We start from the raw sequence: 12,901 nt of genomic DNA on the forward strand, positions 1-12,901 counted from the left end.
CTCTGCCAGGGATCTACAAAAAGTGCTTCCTCAAGAAGGCAGCTAATATCAAAGACACACGTCACCATGGCCACGTTCTCATCGCCATGCTACCATACAGGAGCCAAACAACTGTTACCCCCAGGTACCTTAAAGAAAAGCTTCTTCCCATCAACTATCAGGCCCTGGAACTCCTGCACAACCCGAGCCACAACCCAACCTCATTACTGAACTACAATGGGCTTTTTAAATAATGTTGCACTATGTAGTACAGCTTGTACTATTATGGTCTGGTTACCTTTTAGTTTAGTCCAGAAATACAATGAGGAAAGACCTTTCGGCCCACTGAATCTGTGCCGACCAGCCGTCCCCACACACTAACGCTATCCGACACACAAATTCCAATATTTACCAAAGCCAATTAACCTACAAACCTGCACGTCTTTGGAATGTGGGAGGAAACCGGAACACCCGGAGAAATTCCACGCGGACACAGGGAAAACATACAAACTCCATACAGACAGCATCCATAGTCAGGATCGAACCTGGGTCTCTGACTCTGTCAGGCAGCAACTCTACCACTGCGTCACCGTGCCACCCTAACCTCGAATGGCTGATAATTTATTGTATACTGTTCATTGTATATTTATTTATTGTGTTGCTGCGTTAACCTGCCTGTAAAACTGCAGCAGATAAGAATCTCAATGTTCCTGTCCCAGGGAATGTGACAATTAAATGCTCTTGTACCTTGAGGGTCAATGTTTTGGTTGAAGTCCCTGCATGGGTTGATTATACCTTTGCCTCTGCAGATGCTGCTTGACCTGCTGAGTTTCACCAGCAGTTTGCATATTTTCCATTTTATAAAAAGAAAATTTTCATCACTTTCTTGACTTTCCCTGCAATTATCTGGATTCCGGTAACCAGTGGTTTAGTTTAGTTTAAAGATACAACGCGGAAACAGGCCCTTCGGCCCACCGGGTCCGCGCTGACCAGCGATCCCCGCATATTAACACTATCCTACACACACTATGGACAATTCTTTTACATTTACCAAGCCAATTAACCTACTCCTGCTTGGAGTGTGGGGGGAAACTGAAGATCTCGGAGAAAACCCACAAGGTCACGGGGGGAACGTACAAACTACGTACGGACAGCATCCGTTGTCGGGATCGAACACGAATCTCCGGCGCTGTAAGGCAGCGACTTTACCTTGCTATCAGTGGAAATGATTTCTTCCCGATCTACTGCCAAAACCACTCACTGTAACAAGTCTCCACGTCACCTTCTTTGCTCCAGGGGGAGTTAACGTCAGCTCAGCTCAGCTCACTTCACAGGGTTCACAAGACACACTCACACACACATTTACCCAGGAAGTCAGTGGGGGAATGGAAACAGGTTTGGGTGCCCTGTGTATCTGCAGGCAGTCCACATGACTGCTGGTGCTGCCAGCCTCAGCAAGAGGTGTCAACAGTTACTCCGCACCTCCTATCCTGCAAACACATTGTGGAGCAGCATGGTGTCGACACTAGAAGGTGCAGGTGCACAGACCAGAGCCCTGATACTATTTGTGAAGGAAGGAACTACAGATGCTGGGTTACATCGAAGGTGGACACAACATGCTGGCCTAACTCAGCGGCACAGGCAGCAACTCTGGATAGAAGGAATGGGTGACGTTTCATGTCGAGACCCTTTTCCAGACTGAGAAATAGGAGAGAGGGAGGCATAGAGATATGGTAGGGCAAGGTGTGAAAACGTGATCAAAGGGGACGGAGGTCAAGGAAAATGTGGAATGGATCATTGTTAGCTGAGCGGAAGGTGACAACGAGGCATACAGTCAGTAATACAATCAGGAGAACTAGGGTGGGGGAGGGATGGAGAGCATGATTCTACTCAGTGCTTCGGGAAGCTGCAATGGCATTAGGCCACAAGCTCGTCTAACCGGGGAAATGTCAACAGCACATAAAAGGCGATCGTTCTCATCAGTGGGTGAGAGGGAGGAGACGATGCCACTATACCTTCACCAGCCCACGTCACGCCACCCTCCCCTGCTGTCTCCAAACATATAACGTGGGATAAATGACATGGAACATCGACACACGGGATTGTGGCAGCATTCCTTATCAGGAGAAGCTCAGTTTCCATCCCTTTTTATCCACCTCCGAGACTCTAAGTAGGCTAGGCAGCAGCTGTAGTTTAGTGACATCGCTTGGAAACAGGTCCTCTGTCCCACCGAGTCCATGCCAACCAGCGATTCCTGTACACTAGGACTATCCTACATACGAGGGACAATTTACAATTTTTACTAAAGCCAATTAACCAACAAAGCTGTACGTCTTTGGAGTGTGGGAGGAAACCGGAGCAGCCGGATAAAACCGGGTTGCTTGACCTGCTGAGTTCAGCAGTTCAAGAAGTACGATCACAAGGAGAAGTTACAAACTCCGTACAGACAGCACCCGTAGTCAGGATGGAACCTGGGTCTCTGGTGTTGTAAGGCAGTAACTCTACCACTGTGCGGCGCTACCTGTACATTGTGGATGGCTTGGTTGTAATCATGTATAGTCACTGTGTCACCCTTGTACAGATGCTGCCTGACCAGCCGAGCTCCTCCAGCACTAGGTGACATTTAATTTCAAAGCCGCGCCTGCAGTTCCTTGCCTCTCTGCAGAGACACGGTTCGGTTTCTGGGTTATGTCCGCCGATCTCAGAGCCGACTCACCGAGTGGATGACGGGCGCTGGGCAGGTCTGCTCCACACCGTTCACGCAAGACTCCTTGTACACACAGCTGGGCTTTCCTCCCCCACACCACACACACGAGTACTTGGTGTCCGCCGTCTGGCAGCGGCTGCAGTCTGTGCGGCCCACAGAGCAGTTGTACAGGGTAACTGTACAGGGGCGGCAAGAGGGCATTAGTCTTCCACACAGTTACTCCCCGTCCACCCCCAACAGCTCAATCCCCACACAACTGTCCCTTCAACGTGCAATATTGCAACAGTCACTATGCTTAAATCAGCTAGAAAGCCCCTTGGGACTCAAGCATAAAGGCGCTATCCAAATGCAAACATTTCATTACACGTGAAGAAATAAAATATATAATTTGAATCATTTTACAGATTAGCAGATTCACCAATTGATTAAAATCGATTGAAAGATACAACATGGAAACAGGCCCTTCGGCCCACTGAGTCATAGAAACAAAGAAAATAGGTGCAGGAGGATCCCATTCAGCCCTTCGAGCCAGCACCGCCATTCATTGTGATCATGGCTGATCGTCCCCTATCAATAACACGTGCCTGCCTTCCCCCCTTGACTTCACTAGCCCCTAGAGCTCTATCTAACCCGTTCACGCTGGTTCTATGTTATCCCACTTTCTCACCCATTCCCAACACATTAGGGACAATTTACAGCGACCATTTAACCTACAACCCTGCTCGCCTTTGGGATGTGGGAGGAAACCAGAGCACCCGGAGGAAACCCACGCATTCACAGGGAAAACATGCAAACTCCACGCAGACAGCACCCGGGGTCAAAATTGAACCTGGGTCTCTGGCACGGTAAAAAAAAAACTTAGAGAAGTATTCTCTTTATTATGATTGTCACAACCAAACTAGACATGACCACAATTAGAGGAACTAGATTTTGATGTGTAGAGACGATTTGATTAACACACGGGCAAATGTGATTCCGGGAAAAGGAACTGTCCAGATTTAGAAAAGATATTGCTCTAATAGTTTTGTGTAAAAGGTCATCTTGGGAAAAATCAATACGATAGACACATTCTTGGAGTCATAAAGTACGGAAAGGGCCCACATCACACCACACTCACATGCCAACTCTGCCTCAGGTCTGCACGGACCATCACACAGCTATTTACACTAATCCTACACCAACTCAGTTGATTCTGCGCACATTCCCATCAACTCCTCCAAATTCTGCTATGCATCCGCACACTCGGGGAAACCTCCCCACTCGCCCCCCCCCTTTGGGACACGAGGGGAAGTCAAGCACCCAGGAGTGGTCAAGGGTGAAGGTGCACGCTCCAGTCTGACATGACCAGAGGTCAGGGCTAAATACAGATCCACCACTACAAGGCAGCATCTCTGCTGTCTGCACCATTGGTTTTATATAGGTTTGTGAGAGGGGCATGATTTAATAGGAACCTGAAGGACATCTTTTACAGTTGTAGAATAGTGGATATATGAAATGAGCTATGAGGAGGCATTTGAGGCAGGTGTGATAACAGCACTCTCTCTAACTTCTACAGGTGCACAGTCGAGAGCATACTGACCGGTTGCATCGTGGCTTGGTTCGGCAATTTGAGCGCCCTGGAGAGGAAAAGACTACAAAAAGTAGTAAACACTGCCCAGTCCATCATCGGCTCTGACCTTCCTTCCATCGAGGGGATTTATCGTAGTCGCTGCCTCAAAAAGGCTGGCAGTATCATCAAAGACCCACACCATCCTGGCCACACACTCATCTCCCTGCTACCTTCAGGTAGAAGGTACAGGAGCCTGAAGACTGCAACAACCAGGTTCAGGAATAGCTACTTCCCCACAGCCATCAGGCTATTAAACCTGGCTCGGACAAAACTCTGATTATTAATAACCACTTTCTGTTATTTGCACTTTACCAGTTTATTTATTCATGTGTGTATATATTTATATCATGGTATATGGACACATTTATCTGTTTTGTAGTAAATGCCTACTATTTTCTGTGTGCTTAAGCAAAGCAAGAATGTCATTGTCCTATACAGGGACACATGACAATAAACTCACTTGAACTTAAAAGATATAACACTATATAACACAGCATGTTAGAGCATTTAAAAGACACCTGGACAGGTGCACGGGTAGGAAAGGTTTTGAGGGATATGGCCAAAAAGCAGGTAAATAGGACATATTGGTCGGCATGAAAGAGTTGGGCCGAAGGGCCTGTTCTAGTGCTGTATGATTCTCTAACACCTGGTTCCGATATCACCAAAATGCCACAAGACCAGTGACAAATCCTCCACAAGATGGCGAGATTGCCATGTTTCTGTTGAAAGGTAAAAAGGGATTAAACCCAGGATTTCTGCAGAGAAACAAGCTTTTGATCACCAGGCCCAAACAGCAGGTGAGGTGTGATATCACCTCTCGGTTGCAATGATCTCAGCAGCGTGAGTTTCAGAACAACACAGTTTCAGCACAGTTGGGCAGCGGTAATCTCACTGCCTTCCTGCACCAGAGTCTAGGGCTCAATCCTGACCTCAGGTGCTGTCTGCATGGAGTTTGTACATTCTCCCAGTGTCCTGCATGGCTTTTCTCCTGGTGCTCCGGTTTCCTCCCCCACTCCAACGAGGTACAGGTTTGTATGCTAATTGGCTTCTGTACATTGTAAATTGCCCCTAGCGTGTAGGATAGCGCTAGTGTGTCGGTGCTCGGTGCGGACTAGGTGGGCTGAAGGGCCTCTTCCCACACCTTATGTCTAAGTTCTGAAAGTCTAAAGTCCAAGCGACCACTGAAACTCTCTAACTCAATCACTGCTGGCAAAACACAGGAGCGTTATCACAAACTAACCCCCATTACTCTCTATTATGCTCTCTGCCGAAGATAAAACTCGGAGGTAGGAGAGAAGGCCCAATGTAATTTTCACTACATAATAGAAGCAGGTGGATGCCATTCAGTCCATCGTGCCTGCGCCACCACTCATTACTATCACAGTGGCAACATTTTCCCAGAAATGTTAATTCCCTTATCATCCAAAAATCTGCAGGCTTTTAGTTTGCACAGATGAAGTTGGCTGCATTACCATTACCTGAATTTATGCAAACATACAGTTTTCCTCATACTCATTGAAAGGTCCTTGTAATAAACATGGTGAGCCATTTTCAAAACATTTCAGCCTACTGGAGCTCTTAGCTTTTCTGTACCGTTTTGATGTGTTTTTGCCACATGCACGCAGGCAGCACAGAAAACCTGCCATTGTCACGATATAACACCAGCCAGCTATACTCAACACAGAACTTGAGTTCTTGAGTTGGGCCGAAGGGCCTGTTTCCGTGCTCTATAACGCCGAGTTCTTATATACCGGTAATCAAATTCCACAGGACTGGTGACAAATGCTTCACATGATAGTCCTTGAGCTAAAACAGAGGCAGTACGCAAAGTGTTGGAAGGTTGGAAGATAAGATAATGGATGCTGGAAATCTGAAATAAAACAAGAAAGTGTTTGGAAAACTCAGCAGGTCAGACGTCACATGTGCAGAAGTAAGGTTTTGGAGCGATGCATCTGTTCTGATGAGAGGTTATCGACCTGAAACGGCAGCTGGATTTTATTCCTGTTATAACCAGAGGCTCTCAAGAGTAATCCGCAAGTCCACATACTCCTGCTTCCTGCGACAGACAGGAGGTCCAGAGAGATACGGGACACTGCAGATGCTGGAAGCTGGAGCAACAAACAGACTGCTGGAGGAACTCAGCGGGTCGAGCAGCATCTGTGGGGGTGGAAGGAATGGTCGACGTTTCACTTTGAAGCCCTGCATTAGTTTAGTTTAGTTTAGAGATTCAGCATGGAAACAGGGCCTTCAGCCCACTGAGTCCATCGATCAGCCATTCACACTAGTTTTATTTGTTTGAAGGAACTGCAGATGCTGGTTTAAACCAAAGATAGACACAAGAAGTTGGGGTAACTCAGCGGGACAGGCAGCATCTCTGGAGAGAAGGAATGGGTGATGTTTCGGGTCAAGACCCTTCTTCTGAAACGTCACCCATTACTTCTCTCCAGAGATGCAACCTGCCCCGCTGAGTTACTCCAGCTTTTTGTGTCTATCTTCACACACGTTTTATGTCACCCCACTTTATCATCGACTCCTTACACACTAGGGACAATTTACAGAGGCCAATGAAGCTACAAACCTGCGTGTCTTTGAGATGTGGGGAGGAAACCAGAGCACCCGGAGAAAACCCACAGGGTCACAGGGAGCATGAGCAAACTTCACATGGACAGCACCCAAAGTCTGGATCAAACCCAGGTCTCTGGTACTGTGAGGGAGCAACTCTACCAGCTGCACTGCCAGGTTTCAACCTGTCAGCTGTCAGATTTGGACCTGAAATCTGGCCACCCCTTAATCTCCCTCCCCATCCTTCCCCTCTCATCCCTTCCCCATCCAGCAGATGCTGTTCAACCTGCTGAGTTCCTACAAACAGGAGGTCCCTTCATCTCTGGACTCTCCACTGAACTCATGCCAGAGACCTGGGTTTGATTCTGACTATGGGTGCTGTCTGTTTGTAGTTTGTACACTCTCCCTGTGACCGCGTGGACTTTCTCCGGATGCTCCTGTATCCTCCCCACATCCCAAAGACGTGAAGATTTGTAGGCTTGTGTATTGGCTTCTGTAAATTGTTCCTAGTGTGTGTCGGATCCAACTAGTGTATACGTGATATTGGTCAGCGCAGAGTCGGTGGGCCGAAGGGCCTGTTTCCATACAGTATCTAAACTAAACATCCTGTAAAGTCACATTCATTAAAATGTAGTGACCAACCTAGATGGGGGAAAAAATGAGCAGCTTGCTTATATTGACGATTATTTCAATTAGTATTAATGTTCTGAATTAATTTACATGGAACAAAAATAATTTTTTAAGTAAATTAAATTTCTAAACTTTTTCCACTTTAAAATGTCACTGATGTAAACAGTTGCAGAAGCCATTGGAATGGTGTGAGGGACCTTGCTCCAATCCCGAGACTTAGTCACTTTTCAGGACTGATCTACTTTGAGATAAACACAACATGCTAGAGTAACTCAGCTGGTCAGGCAACATCTCTGGAGGTGATGTTTCGGGTCGAGACCCTTCTTCGGGGCGAGGGAAACTAGAGGGAAACCAGATCTACTTTGAGATTTGTTTGGGTCAGGACATCATGGCAACAAATATGAGTCAAGCCCAAGCTAGGGGGAGGGGGAGTGGTCTGGCTCATGTAATGTCTCTCTCCACAGAAACTGCTTGACCTGCTGAATATTCGCAACACTTTCTGTTTTTTACGACAACGACTTGAGCAGGAGAAATGGCGACGTGGCTGCACAAAGACTCTCATTTGGTTTTACGGCTTATTCGGATGTGTCCGCGCAGACTTACTGTGCAAGTTATGCAAGCTGTCCACTCTATAATTGGGGCGCCGTTGGACATACACAGTTGCATTATACTCCTGCTGGAGAGTGGAGTAGGCGTACTGTAATGGCAAAGGTCAGAGAATTAAAGGAGGCAGAAAATGGAGATTTCAGATTAAGACACAACACAACAAAAATTCCCAGGCAGTCAGTCCGCCGCTCTGCATAGAGAGAACAAAGCAGGCTTGTGTTTTGGGGGAAGCCCCTTTTATTGTCAGAACATTTCTGTGTTTAGTTTAGAGATACAGCCCGGAAACAGGCCCGCGCCGACCAGCGATCCCTGCACAATTACACCATCTTACACACACGTGGGACAATTTACAATCATGCCAAGCCAATCAACCTACAAAACCGCACGTCTTTGGAGTGTGGGAGGAACCCGGAGATCCCAGAGAAAACCCACGGGGTCACGGGGAGAACGTACAAACTCCGTACAGACAGCACCCAAAGTCAGGATCAAACCCAGGTTTCTGGCGCTGTAAAGCAGCAACTCTAATGCTGTGCCGCCTGGTGTGCAGTCTCTTCCTGATACACCAATCCCACCATTTTATTTTTGGTGCTGGTGTATCAATAAACCCAAGGGTTTGTTGATGACAAATACTCCACACTGTGAAAATTGTGGTCAGAGAACTTACTATACAATATGCAACATGCAAAGAATATAGATAATGTCCACCACCATTTACTCCAGGATGTTTCTGAAGGGTATTCAGGCAGTTGTGCATGTTAAAGATTGCCTTGAATAAACATTATTGATGTTGGCTATGCAACTCATTGTTCACAGTAAATCAGAAATCATTTTAATTTTCTTCACTGCTTCAACAATCTATATCATCTGCACTGAAGTCATTGATTCCTCTGCTGACAGCCCAAGTGGTGAGCTCAGAATAATATTTCAAGTAATAGCAGGTTTTTCTTGGCGTAGATAACCAAGCAAGCCACCACCTTGCCTTAAAGGGTAATTCTACCATGTGGAATAATAGCTCTATTACACTGCACTGGTGTTGGCAGAGGTTTAACTGGAATTAACCTGTTTAGAGATACAGCATGTAAACAGGTGCTTTGGCCCACTGAGTCTATGCCGACCATCGATCACCTGTTCACACTACTTCTATGTTATCCCACTTTCTCATCCACTCTCCATACTCTAGGGGCATTTTGCAGAGGCCACTTAACCTATTGACTGCAATTAACTGCATGTCTTTGGAATGTGGGAGGAGACCAGAGGTCCCGGAGGAAACCCACACAGTCACAGGGCAAACGTGTAAACTCCACACACACACAGACAGTGGCCGAGGTCAGGATCGAACCTGGGACTCTGGCTCTGCGGGGCAGCAGCTTTACCAGCTGTACTGTCCCTTTGCTCCATGGTGCTTACTTGGTCTTTTAAGTATTAACTCTTTCCTAGCTAAACATTTCAGGGTTAGGTCTATTAGTTGCACTTTAAAAAAATAAAATAAACAGGTTTGTTTTGATGTCAGTGCATTGAACCTGCATGTGAATTTGTCAGTGGTTTGGCTTGCACTAAACAGCGGTGATGGTTTGGGCATGTGTGTGACTGGAGTAAATCAGCACGTTTTCAGCTGCCTGACCATTTCACAGGGCTGCTGCCATTGCCGTTAACCATTACCTGATGCACCTGGCAAGTGATGGAGTAGTACGTGGGATTATAATCGTCAACCTCGACAAATGCCTCCACGACCACCATCCGACCCTCGATGACAAAGACACACTCGTAATCCTCTTCTGGGTCCTACCAGGGAACAGAAACAGAGGTGGTTATGAAGACAGCATCCAGATACGTCAGAAGGCCAGGCACTCCTTGTGAAGTAAACAAGAACACCACACTTCTGGGCAAATTGTGTGTGTGTGTGTGGTTTACAGAGGCATCCTTTGTGTTAGTGTATTCTTCTAGTTTCCAAAAATCCTCACTGTGTGCGTCAACTTTAAAGGCAATACAGTGATGCAGAAAACGTCCTCAGACATTAACACTTCCTCTTGAATAAGGTGAAAGGCATTTTCATACTAGTTCTTCGATGTCAGAAACATTGTGCCTGGGAACCAAGACGTGGTACTTGGCTATTTTGCGACAGACTTAATGAATACGATTTAGTTCCAAAGATTAATACCATCAACACCGGGAACTGACAACCGAATACCTGCCTCTCAAAATCGAAATAACAATTCGAAACCACAGTGAATGGTTGTGCTCTGGGGAGTGTTGAAGAGCAGAGGGATCTCGGAGTGCAGGTACATAGGTCATTGCATGGCCGACCTGCCGACTATCCACCCACCGGGACCTTCCACGCATCGCCCGCGGACCCCGACTCAACTGCCACTGGACTCCGACCATCGGGTCCGGTGACCCGCGCCACTCCACCCCCCTCCAGCAACCCGCAGCCGTCGCCTTGCCTGGAGCCTGGACTGTCCACTGGGCCTGGAGCCTCCACGCTGCTCACTCCCACTCTCCTGGGCTTAACTCCACTGGGTCCTACTGCCAGTCTGCCCAGCCTTGCTAACCTCAGTGGCTGTTCCACTGACTCTCCCCCATCCCCCTCCAACTATGTCCCCCCCGCTCTTCCCCACCCACATTACAGCCCTCTCACCCCCCCCCTCCCCTGACCACCCACCACCCCTCCAACACCCACAACCCCCCCCCCCCCCACACATCGCCCCGTCCCCAGTCCACGCACCTGCCTTCCTCTGGCCCCAACTCCCACCCCTGCCGGGTGTTCACCATCCCCCCCGACCTCCCCCTCTCCCACACCGAATGGTCTGTCCTCCGCAGAGGTCTTACCTTTGTCCCCCTCCGTCCCCATCTCAATGAGTTCCGCGCCCACCATGACTTGGAGCGCTTCTACCGTCGTCTCCGCCTCACAGCGCACTTCCATGGGAAGGAGTCCTCGCCCCCCAATGATGACCCTTTTTCCCGTCTCCAACGCACCCCCTCCTCGTGGAACCCCTCTCGTAAAGTCCCGGCTCTGGAACTCTTTATCCAGAACTGCCGCCGCGGCGTCAACCGCCTCAACTTCTCCACTCCCCTGTCTCACTCTAATCTTTCCCCCTCTGAACGCACTGCCATTGAATCACTCCGCAAAAACCCAGACTGGGTCATCAAACCAGCCGACAAGGGAGGTGTCGTGGTAGTCAGGCGCGTCGATCTCTACAAAGCTGAGGCCACGCGCCAACTCTCGGACACCTCCTCCTACTTACCCTTGGACCATGACCCCACTGACGAGCACCAGGGCACCATATCTAGCACCATCACCGACTTCATCAATTCCCACGCCCTGCCCGACCAAGCTTCCAACCTCATCGTTCCCCAGCCCCGCACGGCCCATTTTTACCTTCTCCCCAAAATCCACAAACCCGGCTCTCCCGGCAGACCCATTGTCTTTGCTTGTTCGTGCCCCACCGAACTCATCTCCACATACCCTGACTCCATACTATCCCCCTTGGTCAAATCCCTTCCCACCTATGTTCTAGACACCTCAGACATTTAGGGAATTGTGTTCAGTTATCAGCTCCATGTTATAGGAAAGAAATCAAGCTAGCAAGGGTGCTGAGAAGATTTATGAGGCCTGAGCTATATTGAAAGGTTGAGCAGGCAAGGACTCTATTCCTTGGTGTGCAGGCGGAATGAGGGGTGATTTTATAGAGGTGTACAAAATCATGAGGGGAATAGATCGGGTAAACGCACAGAGTCTCTTGCCCAGAGTAGAGAAATAGAGAACAAGAGGTCATCGGTTTAAGGTGAGGGGTGAAAGATTTAATAGGAACCCAAAACTTTTCACACAAAGGATGGTGGGTGTATGGAACAAGCCCCCAGACGAGGTAGTTGAGGCAGGGACTATCACAATGTTTAAGAAACATTTGGACAGGTACATGGATAGGACAAGTTTAGAGGGATATGCGTCAAATGCAGGCAGAGGGCATGTAGATGGGACATGTTGGTCGGTGCGGGCAAGTTGGGCCAAAGGGCCTATTTGCATGCTGTATGACTAGGGCAAAGCACCACCATAAACCCCCATAAAAATATAATATTGTACTGTCAATCTGCAAGGAAACATTATAGATCCACATACACGGAAGTACAACTTGCTCACGGGAACAAACCATTAAAAAGTAAATTCACAATTTGAAAGCGTAGTGATCAACATCTCACCAACTCCTAGTATGAATGAAACAATACTCTTCCTGTATCAGCATGAATGAGAGTTTCATTTTTACTAACTCTTACTCACTTCCCCTCCTCGCTACTACAAGGAATTTACAGTGTAATATACAACAGCCTTTTGTTTCGCCTTATTCTTGTCAGATTCTAACGGAAGCGCCCGGGATATTCTGTTCTTGATAACTTTCCCCGAATTCTCCCACTGTTCCACATGGACACCACGCAGTGCTGAGTTGCAACTGATTAACGCCTTTATCATCACCCAGAAGTTGTGTTCCTGTAAACCACCTGATCCTCTGTGAAAAAAATGAGGAAGAAATCTTACGCCAGCATTTCGCAACAAGCGATCTGCACACCATCTATTTCTGGGCAGGAATGAAACCGATGTGAGAATTAAGGATACGGCTCAGCCCATCATACAGACTAGACTCACCAGCATGGACTCCATCTACACTTTACACAGACTTGGAAAAGCAACTAACATAATCAAAGATTGATCCCACCCTTGTAATTTCTTCTCCTCACTCCCAATGGGCAGAACATACAGAAGTTTGAAAGCGTACATCACCAGACTCAAGAACATCTACAGTCCAATTCACCTCTAC

The 12,901-nt window shown here is 47.8% G+C and overlaps 1 protein-coding gene across 2 annotated transcripts in view; it reads right to left on the reverse strand.

Moving 5' to 3' along the window:
- plxnb1 (plexin B1) overlaps positions 1-12,901 on the reverse strand; it is a 259,521-nt gene that overhangs the window by 54,810 nt on the left and 191,810 nt on the right. For both annotated transcript variants that reach the window (XM_033037130.1, XM_033037129.1), the window contains exons 13-15: positions 9,753-9,875; positions 8,091-8,184; positions 2,696-2,862 (exon numbers count right to left, since the gene is read on the reverse strand). In XM_033037130.1, the coding sequence (XP_032893021.1) occupies positions 2,696-2,862; positions 8,091-8,184; positions 9,753-9,875 (384 nt within the window). The remainder of the gene's footprint in view (positions 1-2,695; positions 2,863-8,090; positions 8,185-9,752; positions 9,876-12,901) is intronic.

This window comes from Amblyraja radiata, chromosome 18 (assembly GCF_010909765.2).
Source record: "Amblyraja radiata isolate CabotCenter1 chromosome 18, sAmbRad1.1.pri, whole genome shotgun sequence".
In the NCBI taxonomy this organism is placed as follows: Eukaryota; Metazoa; Chordata; class Chondrichthyes; order Rajiformes; family Rajidae; genus Amblyraja; species Amblyraja radiata.